At 35.1% G+C, this 13773-nt stretch overlaps 1 protein-coding gene across 15 annotated transcripts in view; it reads left to right on the top strand.

Moving 5' to 3' along the window:
- Positions 1–13773, top strand: part of ADGRL3 (adhesion G protein-coupled receptor L3) — a 504973-nt gene that overhangs the window by 365800 nt on the left and 125400 nt on the right. For all 15 annotated transcript variants that reach the window (XM_029945427.1, XM_029945417.1, XM_029945384.1 and 12 more), the window contains one exon: positions 2330–2368. In XM_029945427.1, the coding sequence (XP_029801287.1) occupies positions 2330–2368 (39 nt within the window). The remainder of the gene's footprint in view (positions 1–2329; positions 2369–13773) is intronic.

Here is a 13773-nt window from a genome sequence, read left to right as displayed (position 1 = left end):
CTTATTGATACTTATACAATATATTTATATATATTACATAAACATACACAAGCATTTTATATTTATTGTATATAACCTATACACTCTATCAGTACTTTTTTACATAACTATGTAAAATACATTTTGTGTATTTATAAGGAGTATAATTTATTACTTATAAAATCACATGGTGAATTAACTCCAGGAAGAAAAACATACTAGAATTGCTACCATCAAATGACATGTGTTCTCTGAAAGGTATTTGTGCAGAAGTGATCAATAATGGAAATTGGATTTGAAGGCCTTAAATGTCTATTAGTCCTACTACTTTAAAAAGCAAGAATTTGGCAGTAACAGACTAAAGTCCTCAACGGAATTCACTAAATGAACATTCCACTTTAGAATGACAAATGACTTCTGAGTGGTGTTTTAATATGCTAAGTTCTTTTGTGTCTTATTAGACTAAAAGTCTCACTGTTAAAGATGGAAGAATTTTTTCAAATAATGATGGTTGGATATAGGAAAGCCTGATATTTTATTTGGAAAATCGTTTTTCCTGAAATTTCATCCTCAGAAAACAGATCCTGTTTTATTTAGTATATATGTTATTATTAAAGGTTTTTTTTCATGCTGAGCATAAAGAAGTTATTGTCACTTATGCCCCTGACAGATTCACAACCAAGTCCCTGATAAAATGTAATCCACAGTGTCCTATGTAATCTGGGCATGCTGTGATTTTAATGTGTTATTACCCAGGCTGACTAGATGCTATTAATGAATATTGCTGCCAGCTATTGTTATCCTAATGTAGTGTAAGTAGTAATTTCTATTAATGTTACATATCCATAACATTACTTGTTATAGCAATACTATGTATCTTTATTTAAAAATGGTGTTGATGTCTGACAATATCAGGTAAAGCTGGCACTTAATGTCACATTCTAACTGGCTACAGCTAATCAGCTTGCCTACTCTGAATATCAAATAACTACATAATGGGCAAATTTCCATTTGTGAAGCTTTTTAATGCTTTCTTTTGTTCCCATTTGGCTCTTTTCAATTGTTTATATAATGCGGTTTGTCATATGTTAATTTGCATGATGGGGTAAGGAGATGGGAGGGCAAAGGTTATTCACATGCTTGCTGGCTTGCTCTCATTTCCTGTGGTTCCCACTGTTCCCCGAAGCAGTTATAACCCATCAGATTTGCAAAGTCAACTTGGTACAAATCAATTGAACTCCACATTGAAATTCTGAAGGGGTTAGAGTCCTGCAACACCAAGATGCGAGTCAGTGATCCAAATGACAGTGCTGGCAATTTGCTTGCACTCATTCCTCACTTAATTCTGTAGAGGAGTAACTGCAGTTTGCTTGTTGAAGAATGCATGAATTAAAGTTGGGAGAGGGTTAGCCACACAAAGGCATCAGAGTAGCTGCTTCTTAAACCTGGGTATAATTTTCTCCTTCAACAAGCAAGACTACTGAAGGAAAAAAAAATAAGGAAGAGGAAGAAAATCACAATCGGATTTATAATATTTTTGTCATTTATTTAAACAGGGCAATTAAACTTACTAATTATTCATTCTATCACCAGAAAAAAAATGTTTGGGATTGAATATGAGTTATTGTTAAACTTTTGCCCAGAAAAAACATTACTATGTATGCAAACAAATAAAAACAGGCTTCTTATCCCACAGAAATTTCTAAAATATATACTTTTTTTTGGTCAAAACTGTGGAAAGAAATTATTCAAGAAATAAAAACAGTGATAAGTGAGAAGATTAATCACATTCTTCTAATTAGAAGTTACTTATCTATTGGTATCTTTCCCTTGGAGTCAAATAATCATAACGAATGGACATTTCTATTTTTCTGATAAACAGATTTTTTGTGTGTGTGTTTGAACATACGGTTTGTGGTGCATATTAACCATCTCTATAATCCTTAAACCACAAACAATGTGGGTTCCAAAGTTTTGGTGTAATTTCCTTAACTTCATGTCTTCATTTGTGGCCCATGAATTAATGGCTAACCTGATGTGAAATGAATTGTTTCAAATAACTGAAGTGTAATGATTTCTACTAATTTCTACTACATTATTCCCAGATTTCCTCCCATCATTAACAACTTTTACCATACAGTGTTCACCTGGGTTATTCGGAAAGGGCGCTGGCGACTATCTTTCAAGCCTGGCTTACATTTTGCTGCTGCTTAGCTTTCATTCTCTAGAAAATCATGCACAACAGATTAAGGTGTTTTGTGTAGATGCGTTCTTTTATTTTTCTTGTTTTCTTCTGTCACTAACTTGTTTTTTCTATTCTGTGTTTAATCTGCTGTCTTAATGGATTCAGCTTCAGAAAAGAGAGCGCTCTTGCAGAGCCTATGTCCAGGTACTTTCTGCGTTTTTATAAATGCATTAAGTTGTTGAATTGTCTCTGTTGGCGATAGCATTGATGGGCGTCTGATAGAAAACCGGTAATGTACCCTGTTGAGCTAACGGGATTTCAGGGAGGGCAAGAAGGGTGGGGATAGAAAGATACATGAAAGGAAAAGAAATCTGGCAGTGCCCATGCTCTGTCATAGAAGATGAACACAGATCAACAAGAAAGTGTAACTTGGCATGTGAGAATTTTGATCATAACTGAAAGGTGAGTTGGGTGTAAGAGGTAAATCTCTAATTTCTTCATAGAGGTGTGTGTGAAAGCATTTCATTCATACTTGGGGCTCGCTAATATTTGAGTAGTAAATCATTCAGAAATGACATTTAATCAGTCATAGAAGACAAAGAATAGTCCAGAATACTTGGAATATCATGCTTCTGTACCAAAATATTCTACCCACACTGGGACTGTCTTACTTTCCCACTCATTAAAAACATTTTAGCCCTAATATAAATATAACTTTTCTCCATTTACCATGTTGCAATTTATTTCTAAGCAGGGTAGAAACAATTCTTTCCTTTATGGGTTCTGTGTGGAAAGAATGGCAGAAACAACCTTTATAGTTATTTTTACAAGGCAGAAAGGCAGTGTAGAGGTTTGAAAGATTTTTTCCTTTTTCCCTTCTAGGTTCTTTGGCTCATCTAATAATTAAATAAACATAAGACAGATTAACAGGAGAAAAAAATAACTTTAACTCCAGATGTCCAGGAGCACCCCCCCCCCACCAAAGACATGAGCTGGAAGGCAGTCAGGCAACTGAACGTTACCCTGAGCTAAGGATCAGGATAAGGACCTGAGACTTCAAAAAAGAGGAGGGAAAATAATTCACACCAAACAGACATTAGAAAGATAAGCTTTTAATATGCAGTTTACTGTATACATTTATGAATCATTGAATATAAGAAACATTTAGTTGTTTTTTGTTTTTTCCCTTAAGGTTTTGGAGGAAAATTGCCTTTGATATGCATATATCCACATAAAACCTGTCCTCTTAATGTATATAATAGGTAGAGAAATTGAAGTGTTCTTCAACAATGAAAGCTGAAAAACATTTTTTAGCAATTTTAGGATTGTTTTTGATTGCAATCTATGCTATCCCTTTAATGGGGCCTTGGAGATAATTAGCCTTTCGGTATTTAAATCTATGAAATGCATGGTCATTCAAACATGAATCTCTGATGGAAAATTAATAGCACAGTTTATTCAATGGCTGATTTCCTGGTGTTATAATTGACTGGCTGTGAATAAATATTTCAGCTATTGACTAAACATCTGATAAGACCAAATACAAACAGCATATTTGTGAAGTCGAAATGCTCAGCTCAGTAAGACATGGCATTACTTCTATTCATTTTAATATAGATGATTACTCTATGAAATTTGAGGGTAAATAATACTTTAAACTTTAGTCTCTTTGAATTTTAAAGGCTTGTTTTATGTTCCCTATTGTTTCTAGTTTTGAAGCCCATTCTGAGCTATCTATATGATGAGGATAAAATACACTAGAAGTGCCTTATGCATTAAATTTGAAAAAATATAATTGTTTAAACAGCATGAGATTCTTAAAATATGTGGCCTTTCCATGGGTACAAACAGTGAATCTTCTAGGTTTGACTTTGACCTTCACATCCAGTTAGCTTTTACTTATTTAGAGGTGCTGTGTCTATTCTATGAATTATCTAAATCAATCTTTTACTTCTTCTTACTTCCTATATTTGTTTATTAAACATAGAAAGCACAGTAAAATCTGAACTGCCATCTGGCAGCCATGATAACTGAATACTGTTCTGTAGGTGAATAATTAAAAGGTGATTGCCTTGATTTTTAAATGATATGCAAGTCTCCTAATACTCAGTATGCTTGTACCTCAAAAATTTTAACAAAAACAAAAAAAAAATTGTTCACTACCAAGTGATAGAAACTGATATGGGTCATAGGGGAAAAAAAATATATATATATATACATATATATAGTATCATGTTTTGGGCAAAATAGATACCATCATTCAAGAATAGAGTGTTAAGTATTATGCCAAAAAAGACAAGTAAGTTTTGTGTTACATCTGCAAAACATAGTGTAATGTCATATATTAAATAAAGTTACCTTAAAAATAAAAATGAGTTACCAAGATCTGGAGAGATGAGATGACTGACCCAAGGTCACACGCTAACATGATGGCACTAATGCTACTGTTTTAATGTGTCTGTAATGTGTTTTCAACACCAACAATGATTTATTATTAAGAACAAATGCATTTATTAGGCACTAATTCTGTGGCCATCACTGTGTGGAGCAGTTTGCACAAATTCTTATTTAATATTCACAATAATCCTATGATATAATGTTGCTATCTTTTAAATGTTTATTTATCTTGAGAGAGAGAGAAAGAGAGAGAGAGAAAACACACGGTAGAGGAAGAGGGAGAGAGAGAAAATCCCAAAGAGGTTCTGCACCGTCAGAGCAGAGCCTGATGTGGGGCTCTAACCTATGAGCCATGAGATTATAACCTGAGAGAAAATCAAGAGTCAGATGCTTAACCAACCAACTGAGCCACAAAGGTACCCCGATTATTGGTAATTTTAATTTGAAGTAGAGAAAAGGAGACCCAGGAAGAAAATTAAATGACTTTAACAAGATGATACCATAGTAATAAAAGGGGTCCTGAATTCAAAACTTGGACTTCCTGATTCTGAATCTCATGCTCTAAATCTCTAAAATACAGCTATTCCAGAACTGACTTCATTATTTGGTGTCAGAAGTCAGCGTAGATCTACTGGTTTACATTTATTGATTTATTTTGCTATATTTCAGGGGTGGTATAGAGTAAGATTGTATGTGTGTGTGTGTGAGATTCAGTTCAAATGGCTGTATGGTAATAATTTTGTACTGCCTGGTTCAAATACACACATATTTGCTTTGAGGTCCTTTTGTCTTCAGAGGACACTGTGATCAAAAAATCATAGTATTAAGAGAGGAAAAAAGCAAATTGAAAATATGGTAACTCTATGTTCAAGGAGGAACTGTAAAACTGGTTTCCAAAGTGACTGCACCATTTTACACTTCCAACCAGCAATTCATGAAACTTTCAGTCCCTTCACATCCTTGGCAACACTTGTTATTTTTCTCTCTTTTTTCTAGTCATTTTAGTACAGGTGGATTGCAGAAGTCCTTAACTCCAGTCATGGAATGGGGGTTGGGGCGGGTGTGGGAGTGTCATCCGTGAACCAGTAAAAAGTCACATGGCTCCAAAGAGAGACCCATGGATTCATGAGACTCTGGGAGCAGAGGTTGACCTCAAACCACGCAAGAACTGCTTTCATGTTCTATAAACAAAACCAGAACTTAGATTTGCATTTCTTTCTCATTTGTCAACCCTGTTTCCATTTTTTAAATAGTCATGTTTGTTAACATTGTTCTCTTCCTTACCAGGAAATATTAAGAATTACTGGCATTCATTTTTCATCGCTTTAAAAGCAGGACATTTTCCTAGCTAAGCATTATTTATTTTTGAAAATTTTATCAGCAATCCTTTTTGTTCTCCAGGTCTCAGAGGCAGCACATACTCTCTGTAGATTCTGCAGTTGACCTTGCTTAATGGAAAGTATAAGTATGTAGAGTTATGGATATGAATCTTTTGAGTCATCCTTTGGAAAGTGCTATTACCTGCACAGTCAGGTTGAGAACTGGTTGGAAAAAATTGGTAGATAGATGCAAATGAGCACACACAGTTTTCTACTCCTTCCCCCCTTTCCTTCCTTCTCTTTCTTCCCCTTCTCTTCTTGTTCTTCTCTTTCCCATTCTCCTTCTCCTCCTTCTCCTTCAAAGGCTGATGGTTTGTGTTTTTTAAAGCTTACAAAGAATTTGAAACACACCGTTTTTCTATTTTAATTCACAATTATGGTTTGCTCATTACTGATCTATTAATTTAGTTTGTTTGTTTTGCCTTAATTATCCACTATATATCTCTGTGCGAGGCACCAGCAGTGCCAAAACAATGTCTGTCTCTGACTATGGAAAAACATCACATAATAATTAACAACAAAAACATTCAGGAATTAATAGTTGAGCACATGAGCCCAGTAACTTAAGCAATGCACATAACAGGTAAAACCTTGCTCTCCCTAAAGGTAAAACCTTGGGATAAGCAATGCACATAACAGGTAAAACCTTGCTCTCCCTAGTAGGATGAAAATTTTAGAGGCAGAATATAAACAATACAGTAAGTATGTGAAAATATGACATATGAGATTATGATAAATACTAAGGAAAAAAAGAAATGCAAAACTCTGAAGGAGGTGAGAGAGTGAACTATGCAGATATGCAAGGAAAAGCACTCTCACAGAGATACAGAAAATTTCTCAGGTAGAAACATGCCCATGGTGTTCCAGGAGGCCAGTGAAACTGGTGCAGTGTAATTTTAAATTTTATTAATATTTATATTTGAGAGACAGAGTGACACAGAGTACAAGCAGGAGAGGAGCAGAGAGAGAGAGGGAGACAGAATCTGAAGCAGGCTTCAGGCTCTGAGCTGTCAGCACAGAGCCCGATGTGGGGCTCGAACCCACAAACTGTCAGATCATGACCTGCGCCGAAGTGGGATGATTAACAGACTGTCAGTGTTGCATTGTAAAACAGAGGAGAGTAAAAAGGCATGAGACTGTGGGGTAGCAAGGGCCCAGATTTGACAGACGATTGTAACTATGGCTGGCTTTTATTCAGAGAGACGCGGTAAACCACTGTAGGTTTCAGAGCAGAGTGATGACATGACCTAATGTGTTTTAAAAGTGAAAAATAGATTATTGCAGGAAAACTAAAGGCTGAAACAGGGTGACCGAGGACAACAGTGATCAAATAGAGTATGAGTGTGAGATGCTGAGATAATTACTCAAGTTCAGGTATTTTATTTTAAGTGTACCAGACAGGACTTGCTATATGTGAAATGTCAGAGCAAGAGGAGTCAAAATGACAGAAAGTATTTTTCCTGAGCAGCTGGAAGGATGAAGTCACTATTTATCGAGATGCTCTGTCTGTGACCAACTTGGGACCAGAACAAAAAGAACTTCACTTTGGGGCATGTCAGCATTAGTTGCGCAATGCAGATGTTAAAGACGCAGTTAGTTATTCAAGCTTGCCGTTCAGCTGAGAGACCAGGCTAGAAATCATCATTTGGCAACGTTTCACTTCGAGTGGCATTTATAGCCAATGTGCTAGATGAATTCATCAAGGGAATGAGGATAGTGGGAAAAGAGAAAAGAATCTAGGACAGAGCCCCAGGACACTGTCATACTCTAAGAGGTCAGGGACAAAAGAAACCAACAAGAGAGGCCAAAGGACAGCCTCGAGGAACAAGGGAGACCTGCAGAGCATGGCCTTAAGGAATCCACTCAAGTTCTTATTTCACAGAGGAGGCAGTAATGTCAAGGGCTGCTGAATCTGCTCAGAAATGCTGATGCAGCTTTTCAAGAATAAAAGTAATGTCAACTGTTGATTAATTTAAAAACCCCCCAAAGCCCATATATCTATATTATTGTGTTCTCTCTCTCTCTCTCTCTCTCTCTCTCTCTCTCTATTTTTTTTTACCCCTCCTTTCATTCTTTTGTCTCCAGTGCAGACTTTCTTGTGAACCAAAGTTGCCACTTGCCTCTTGGACAAAGTGCAAATTGAATTATGCCCGTTTTACTTGTCTGCTTTGGGTGCATGAGACAAGAAGGATTCTAACCTCCATTTATACTGCTAGGAAGAAATTAATGAGTATTTTCAAGTTCCTTGTTTGGTCACTTAATTGGCTGTGTGACAAAGAGCTCTGTGGTGCATGTCAAACAACTTTCAGAGTCCTCTAATGATTTGTGCTTTGCTTGACTTGTGATACTATTCTGTGTGGCCTGTCAGGCTGGATATCCTTGTTAGAGTGGCTAGAATAAATTGGCTAGTGGTGTGCATACAATGTAGTATATTAACTACAGCAACAGGGAGTACTTTTAGCAGCTCTTTCAAGAGATTTCGATGTTTGCCCATAAGCATCAAAGCCAACCCAAACTTTCATTTAATATAATTAAAAGGACATCTGAAAGTAGTTTGAATCACAGCAGGTTCTTGAGGTTTGGTAACCCTTTGTTAAAACCCTGTGAACTTAATATATTTCACAGCTTGATAAATCCGCACTTGATTTGTGTCAGTAAGAGAGAAAATATAAATCTGCACCCTGCATGTTTCTGGTGCCCTGAACCTATTGCTGAAAAACATTGAGATCAAAGAAAGTGACTTCCATCTACAAAACCAGAGTAGTTTTCTTCAGATAAAGAAGTTGTAAGAATTCTCTTCCATAAGTTGTAGTTATTAAATGCTGTGACAAAGCAATCATTGAATCAAAGGATAGTGAAACCATATGTAATATATGCAAAGTAAATTATACAAGTTATTGAAAACATGGACAGGTCGCTTCCTCTATATAATAATCATAAAACCTACCGATGACAGATGTTGATGATGGAGATCCTACTTTGACATGCAGAGAACATCATTCTGGGAATCTCTCAAAATTCTTGTGGTGAATGCGTCAGGTCAAGCAGTGATGGCTGCTTTACCGTCATTTCCGACTCTTCCATTTTGCACATTTTCTATAAATAAACAAAGTGTTCCAGCTGCTCTTTGTATATACGCAGTTTATGAATACTTTGGGAAGTAATTCTTATGAGGGTTAAAAAAAACTGTTTTTAAATAAAATATTTTCATCTAAAACAAAAATATTTTCCCACTTCCTTTCATCAAGTTGTATTCTGTCTTTCAATTTTCTAATCAAAGCCTGGGTATTAATTGATGCAACAATTGTAAAATTGTTAATTTAAAGTCCTTTCTAATGCATCATTGCTTTATGAAGGGTTTACTTTCAGAAAAGTTTTAAATACATAGAATATACAGATACTATTTCTGTGCAAACAAAAAAAGGATAGACATCAGTTTACTTTGTTATTTCTTTAATATCTTTATGATCACATAGCTAACCAGAAGGAAAGGGTATTAACAATAGGATTACATATTTAAGACCTTACTTTCTGAAGCTATCATTACCTTTTCTGATGCAGGTCAGAAAAGAAATGGAAGTTTTAAGGTGTGATTTGCAGTAAAGTAGTTGCCTGATGCCTTGGAACCAAACAAATGATTTTTTAGTACTGCTCCCAATAGAGTTATCAGTTTGATATTTTCCCTTATCTAATGTATGAATTTTATACAGTAGTAGTAACAAAACCTTAACCATGGTGACTGAAACAAACCAGGGTTTTATTCATATGCATAAAAAAGAAATGCAGTCCAGGATCAGCAGGGAAATTCTACATCAGAGACCATGGCCTCATCCGTTTTTTCTGTTCTGTTATTTTTAGCACATGGGCTTCCATCCTCAAAATGAGATGATGGCAGGGGCACCTGCATGGCTCAGGAGGTTAAGCATGGGACTCTTGGTTTCAGCTCAGATCATGATCCACAGTTCGTGAGTTTGAGCCCTACATTGGGCTCCATGCTGTCAGCGTGGAGCCTGCTTGGGATTCTCTCTCTCTCCTTCTATCTCTCTGGCCCTCCCAACTTGTACTAAATAAATAAATAAATAGATAGATAGATAAACAAACAAACAAAAGAGAGAGAGAGAGAGAGAGAGAGAGGCCTACTTAGGTTCCAATCATCACTTCACACTAATCCCTAAGACCTCCCCACCCTCTGCCCACGCATTCAGCTCTTCATAGCAATCACTAGTATCAGCTTTTTAAAAATCCTAGCAGAGAAGACTACTTTTATTCTTATCTGTGTTTTTGTAATTTATTTAATATAAATCTTGTCATACAATCACGGAACAATACTGTTCTCTCTACCTACATTAAGGACTTTGGGGTGAGCTTGTGGCAGAGCCATGCAATGGGGCAGCATTTCTCCACTGAAAGGAATAAATGTGTAGAGATAATCACAACAATGTAGACTTGCATCATAGTTTACTTCAACAAAACAACTTAACCCTTCGTCATTAGGAAATGGGTTGAATAAACTTCTATACCAAATAATGGAATACTCCTTAGCTACGGAATTAATGAGGTAGATCTTGCATTGATTTAGAAGGGCAGGTGTGGTAAATTAGAGGTAAAAACAAGCAAGCAAAAACCAAGTAACAGCATACTTATAGTGATCCATTTGTTGGTATGTACATGCAATTATTTACAAATCTAGAAAGATCCATGACCCATTGATTTCTTTTTCTGATGTGGTTGGTAATGTTATCCCATAAACAGACTTTCAGGTTTTAATTTATATACTTCTATATTAAAAAATACTTCACAAGCATCTACTTTTTAATTTTCTTATTAATATACAATACTTTGTGTATTATATGTCCTACTTCAAAGTAAATGCTCATGTAACTGAACTGATTTTCCCTCAAGAACAGCTTCTCTGGGTGTTTTTTCCCTTTATTTTACAACCATTCTATCAGTTCTCAGAAGAGATATTTTAGGGTCATTATTATTTCAGAAAGAAGGGTTTTGGGATATTTTTATGGTTGAGTTCATTTTGAAACCAATGGAAACTCTCCTCCCGTCTTTGATACCACACTTTTCTGACTACTTTTTCTTCATCTCAGGTGTTGACTATTCTTTCTACATTTTCTTCTCTATCATTATTGTTTCTGGGCCCTCAATTCTTCCTCTACTCCATTAATCTCGGTAATGTTGGATGTACCAATAGCTTGCTTCTTATTTAAACTTACATTGCCTAAACCTGTATGTTTAAGTAAGCTGTGGCTGAGGAGGGTAAGAACATGCCCCAGATGTACTACTTTGGCATACTGATTATTTGAAAGAAACAAAATTACTAAAATAACCCTTACCTTCCATTAGATTCCTCTATAAATTTCCTAGTCAGTTCCCCCAATTACTATTCCTGAAAGCTTAAACCCTTTTCCCTTTACCTTGTTACTTCTTTACAAATATATTGTCCTTTTAAAAAAAAAATCTAAGCTCTCCGTTTAACTTCTTCTTTAAATCTTTTTTCCTATATAAGTTCCTATATGCACATAAAAATATTAAATAAAATTTGTAACTTGTCTTTGGTTTATCTTATGTCAGCTTAATTCGCAGGTCCCATTACAGAACCTAAGAAGCTAGAGTTGAGGGGAGATTTTTCATCCCTTATTAAGCTTCTGTAGACCTTTTAAATTGATGCTGTTCAAGTACATAGCATTCACAATAGGCAAATCATGAACTCATTATGTTCTATGCCCTCTACATTTTAATAGACAAAGCTTTCCTTCTCTTTCTTTATTCCCAATTTAAATGAATGCCACCTCAAATTCTGTGCATTGCACTTCTTTATTTCTCTTACCAACTGACTTTAATTAATCAACAAATTTTTTAAACATCTGCAGATCTCTACTTTTCTTCATTCCCAGAGCCAGAATGTACAGATTTGAACCTGGTTCTGCCCTATGTTAACTAACCTTTAGCAAGTTACTCAACTTCTCTGAGTCTCAGTTTTCTCACTGCAAGATGAGGATAATAATCACTTCTACCTCCTTGGGTTATTGTCAAAATCAAAGGAGTTGATGCATAAAGCATTCAGATCAGACTTTGGAACATTCTTAATAAATATTAACCATTAAAATTTATATCACACGTCTACTTGAAATTTTTCAGTGACTTCTTGTTGTCTTTAGGAAGAATTGCACACATGGTTTGCAAATTAGCCTTCACTTACTATCTTGTCATTGAACACCTTGCAGTCTTTGCTCTGCCATAGGAAATCTATTCAGTTCCTTAGAGGTGGCTGTTCTCTTTCAACCCCATACCTATATGCACATGCTCTATCTTTGGCCTGTTTGGTCCATGTTGAATTTAAACTTGGAATTGTGCTTTACGAAGCCTTTTCGATACAGTGCTTGAACACTGTGCTTCCACTATTCCAATGCTTGCCAGGTTTGTACTTGTGTAATTATCTATCCTCACTAGATTGCCATCACTTTCAAGGACAGGAGAACTTCGGACTGTCTTACAGTGTCCCAAATGAAGGCACTTAGTTAATATTTGGGGAATAAATGTGGAGTTAGCAAGAAGTTTGAATCAAGTTTATAGCTCTATTTAATTCCTATAACACAATATAGATTTATTTGATAGCATTCAATCATTTAATTCTAAATGAGATTTTTAAAAATAGTACAACAAATTGCAGTTTGCTAAAAACAGTACATTTTTAAGCAACAAGGGATGTCTTAAAGAGGCAGAGTTCTTTCTATGAAATTTTAGTTTCATCTTGTTCTACTGTTAAGGGCTCTTATTACTATATTAAGGTCAGTAGTGTTATATAATCTAATTTTAATTAAGTTTGAAAATGCCAGCACTTCACTGTAATATAGAAGGGAGTTCAGAGATTAGTAGATTTTATATGCCAAATAATATTAAATGACAGTGATTATAAAAAAAAAAAAACCTTAGGTTTATTGATCGGATGTGTAAATATCAGTCACTCAACTTGACTTCTAATAAAAAAAAATCCAGCAAGTTCAAAACTGTATTTGAAGACTTTGCTAACATTTGACCTTTAAAACTTTGATTTGAATCAATATATAAAGGTAGATTAGAGTATAATGTGCCCTATTCAGAAACAATTTTAAACTTTTGCTCTATTTTATTTTATTCCCAATGGATAACTTTCATATCAAGAAGTCAAAAATGAAGAATTAAAGAAAGTTGATTCAGTTTTTCAAATTATAAATCAGTGTAAACTATGTTATATATCATATATGCAATTATATAATATTATATATATATATATATATATATATAGTTAGAAAGCAGGGGATGGGAGCAAAAAACAGATTTATTTCTCTTTCTCTGCATATCCTGAGGTTTATACATGAAGAAAAATTTTAAACATAACTGTATATATAATACATAAGAGTAAAATAGCAATGTTCAGCATAATGGTTACAGTATATATTGGTAAAGAAATACCATATTCAGAAGAACACAGCAAAAAACAAAGTTGTGGAAGTATAGAGTGAAATAAAATTCCAGATTACTGAAGAGTTTTTCAAAAGGATGTCAGCAATTTATTACCTTAAATTTACCACTAAGAGGGAATAATTGCTCTTAACTTTGTAATGGCCTGTCTAATGATAATTTACAAATTTATAAATGTTTATTCTACTGTAAGTTTAAAAGAACTTTTAAAAATAATGAATGGGGTGCCTGGGTAGTTTAGTCGATTGGGCGACCGATGTCAGCTCAGGTCATGATCCCACAGTCTGTGAGTTTGAGCCCCATATAGGCTCTGTGCTGGCAGCTCAGAACCTGGAGCCTACTTCAGATTCTATGTTCTCC

The sequence above is a fragment of the Suricata suricatta genome, chromosome 1, assembly GCF_006229205.1.
Source record: "Suricata suricatta isolate VVHF042 chromosome 1, meerkat_22Aug2017_6uvM2_HiC, whole genome shotgun sequence".
Classification (NCBI taxonomy): domain Eukaryota; kingdom Metazoa; phylum Chordata; class Mammalia; order Carnivora; family Herpestidae; genus Suricata; species Suricata suricatta.
This window is presented reverse-complemented; position numbering and strand designations above follow the sequence as displayed.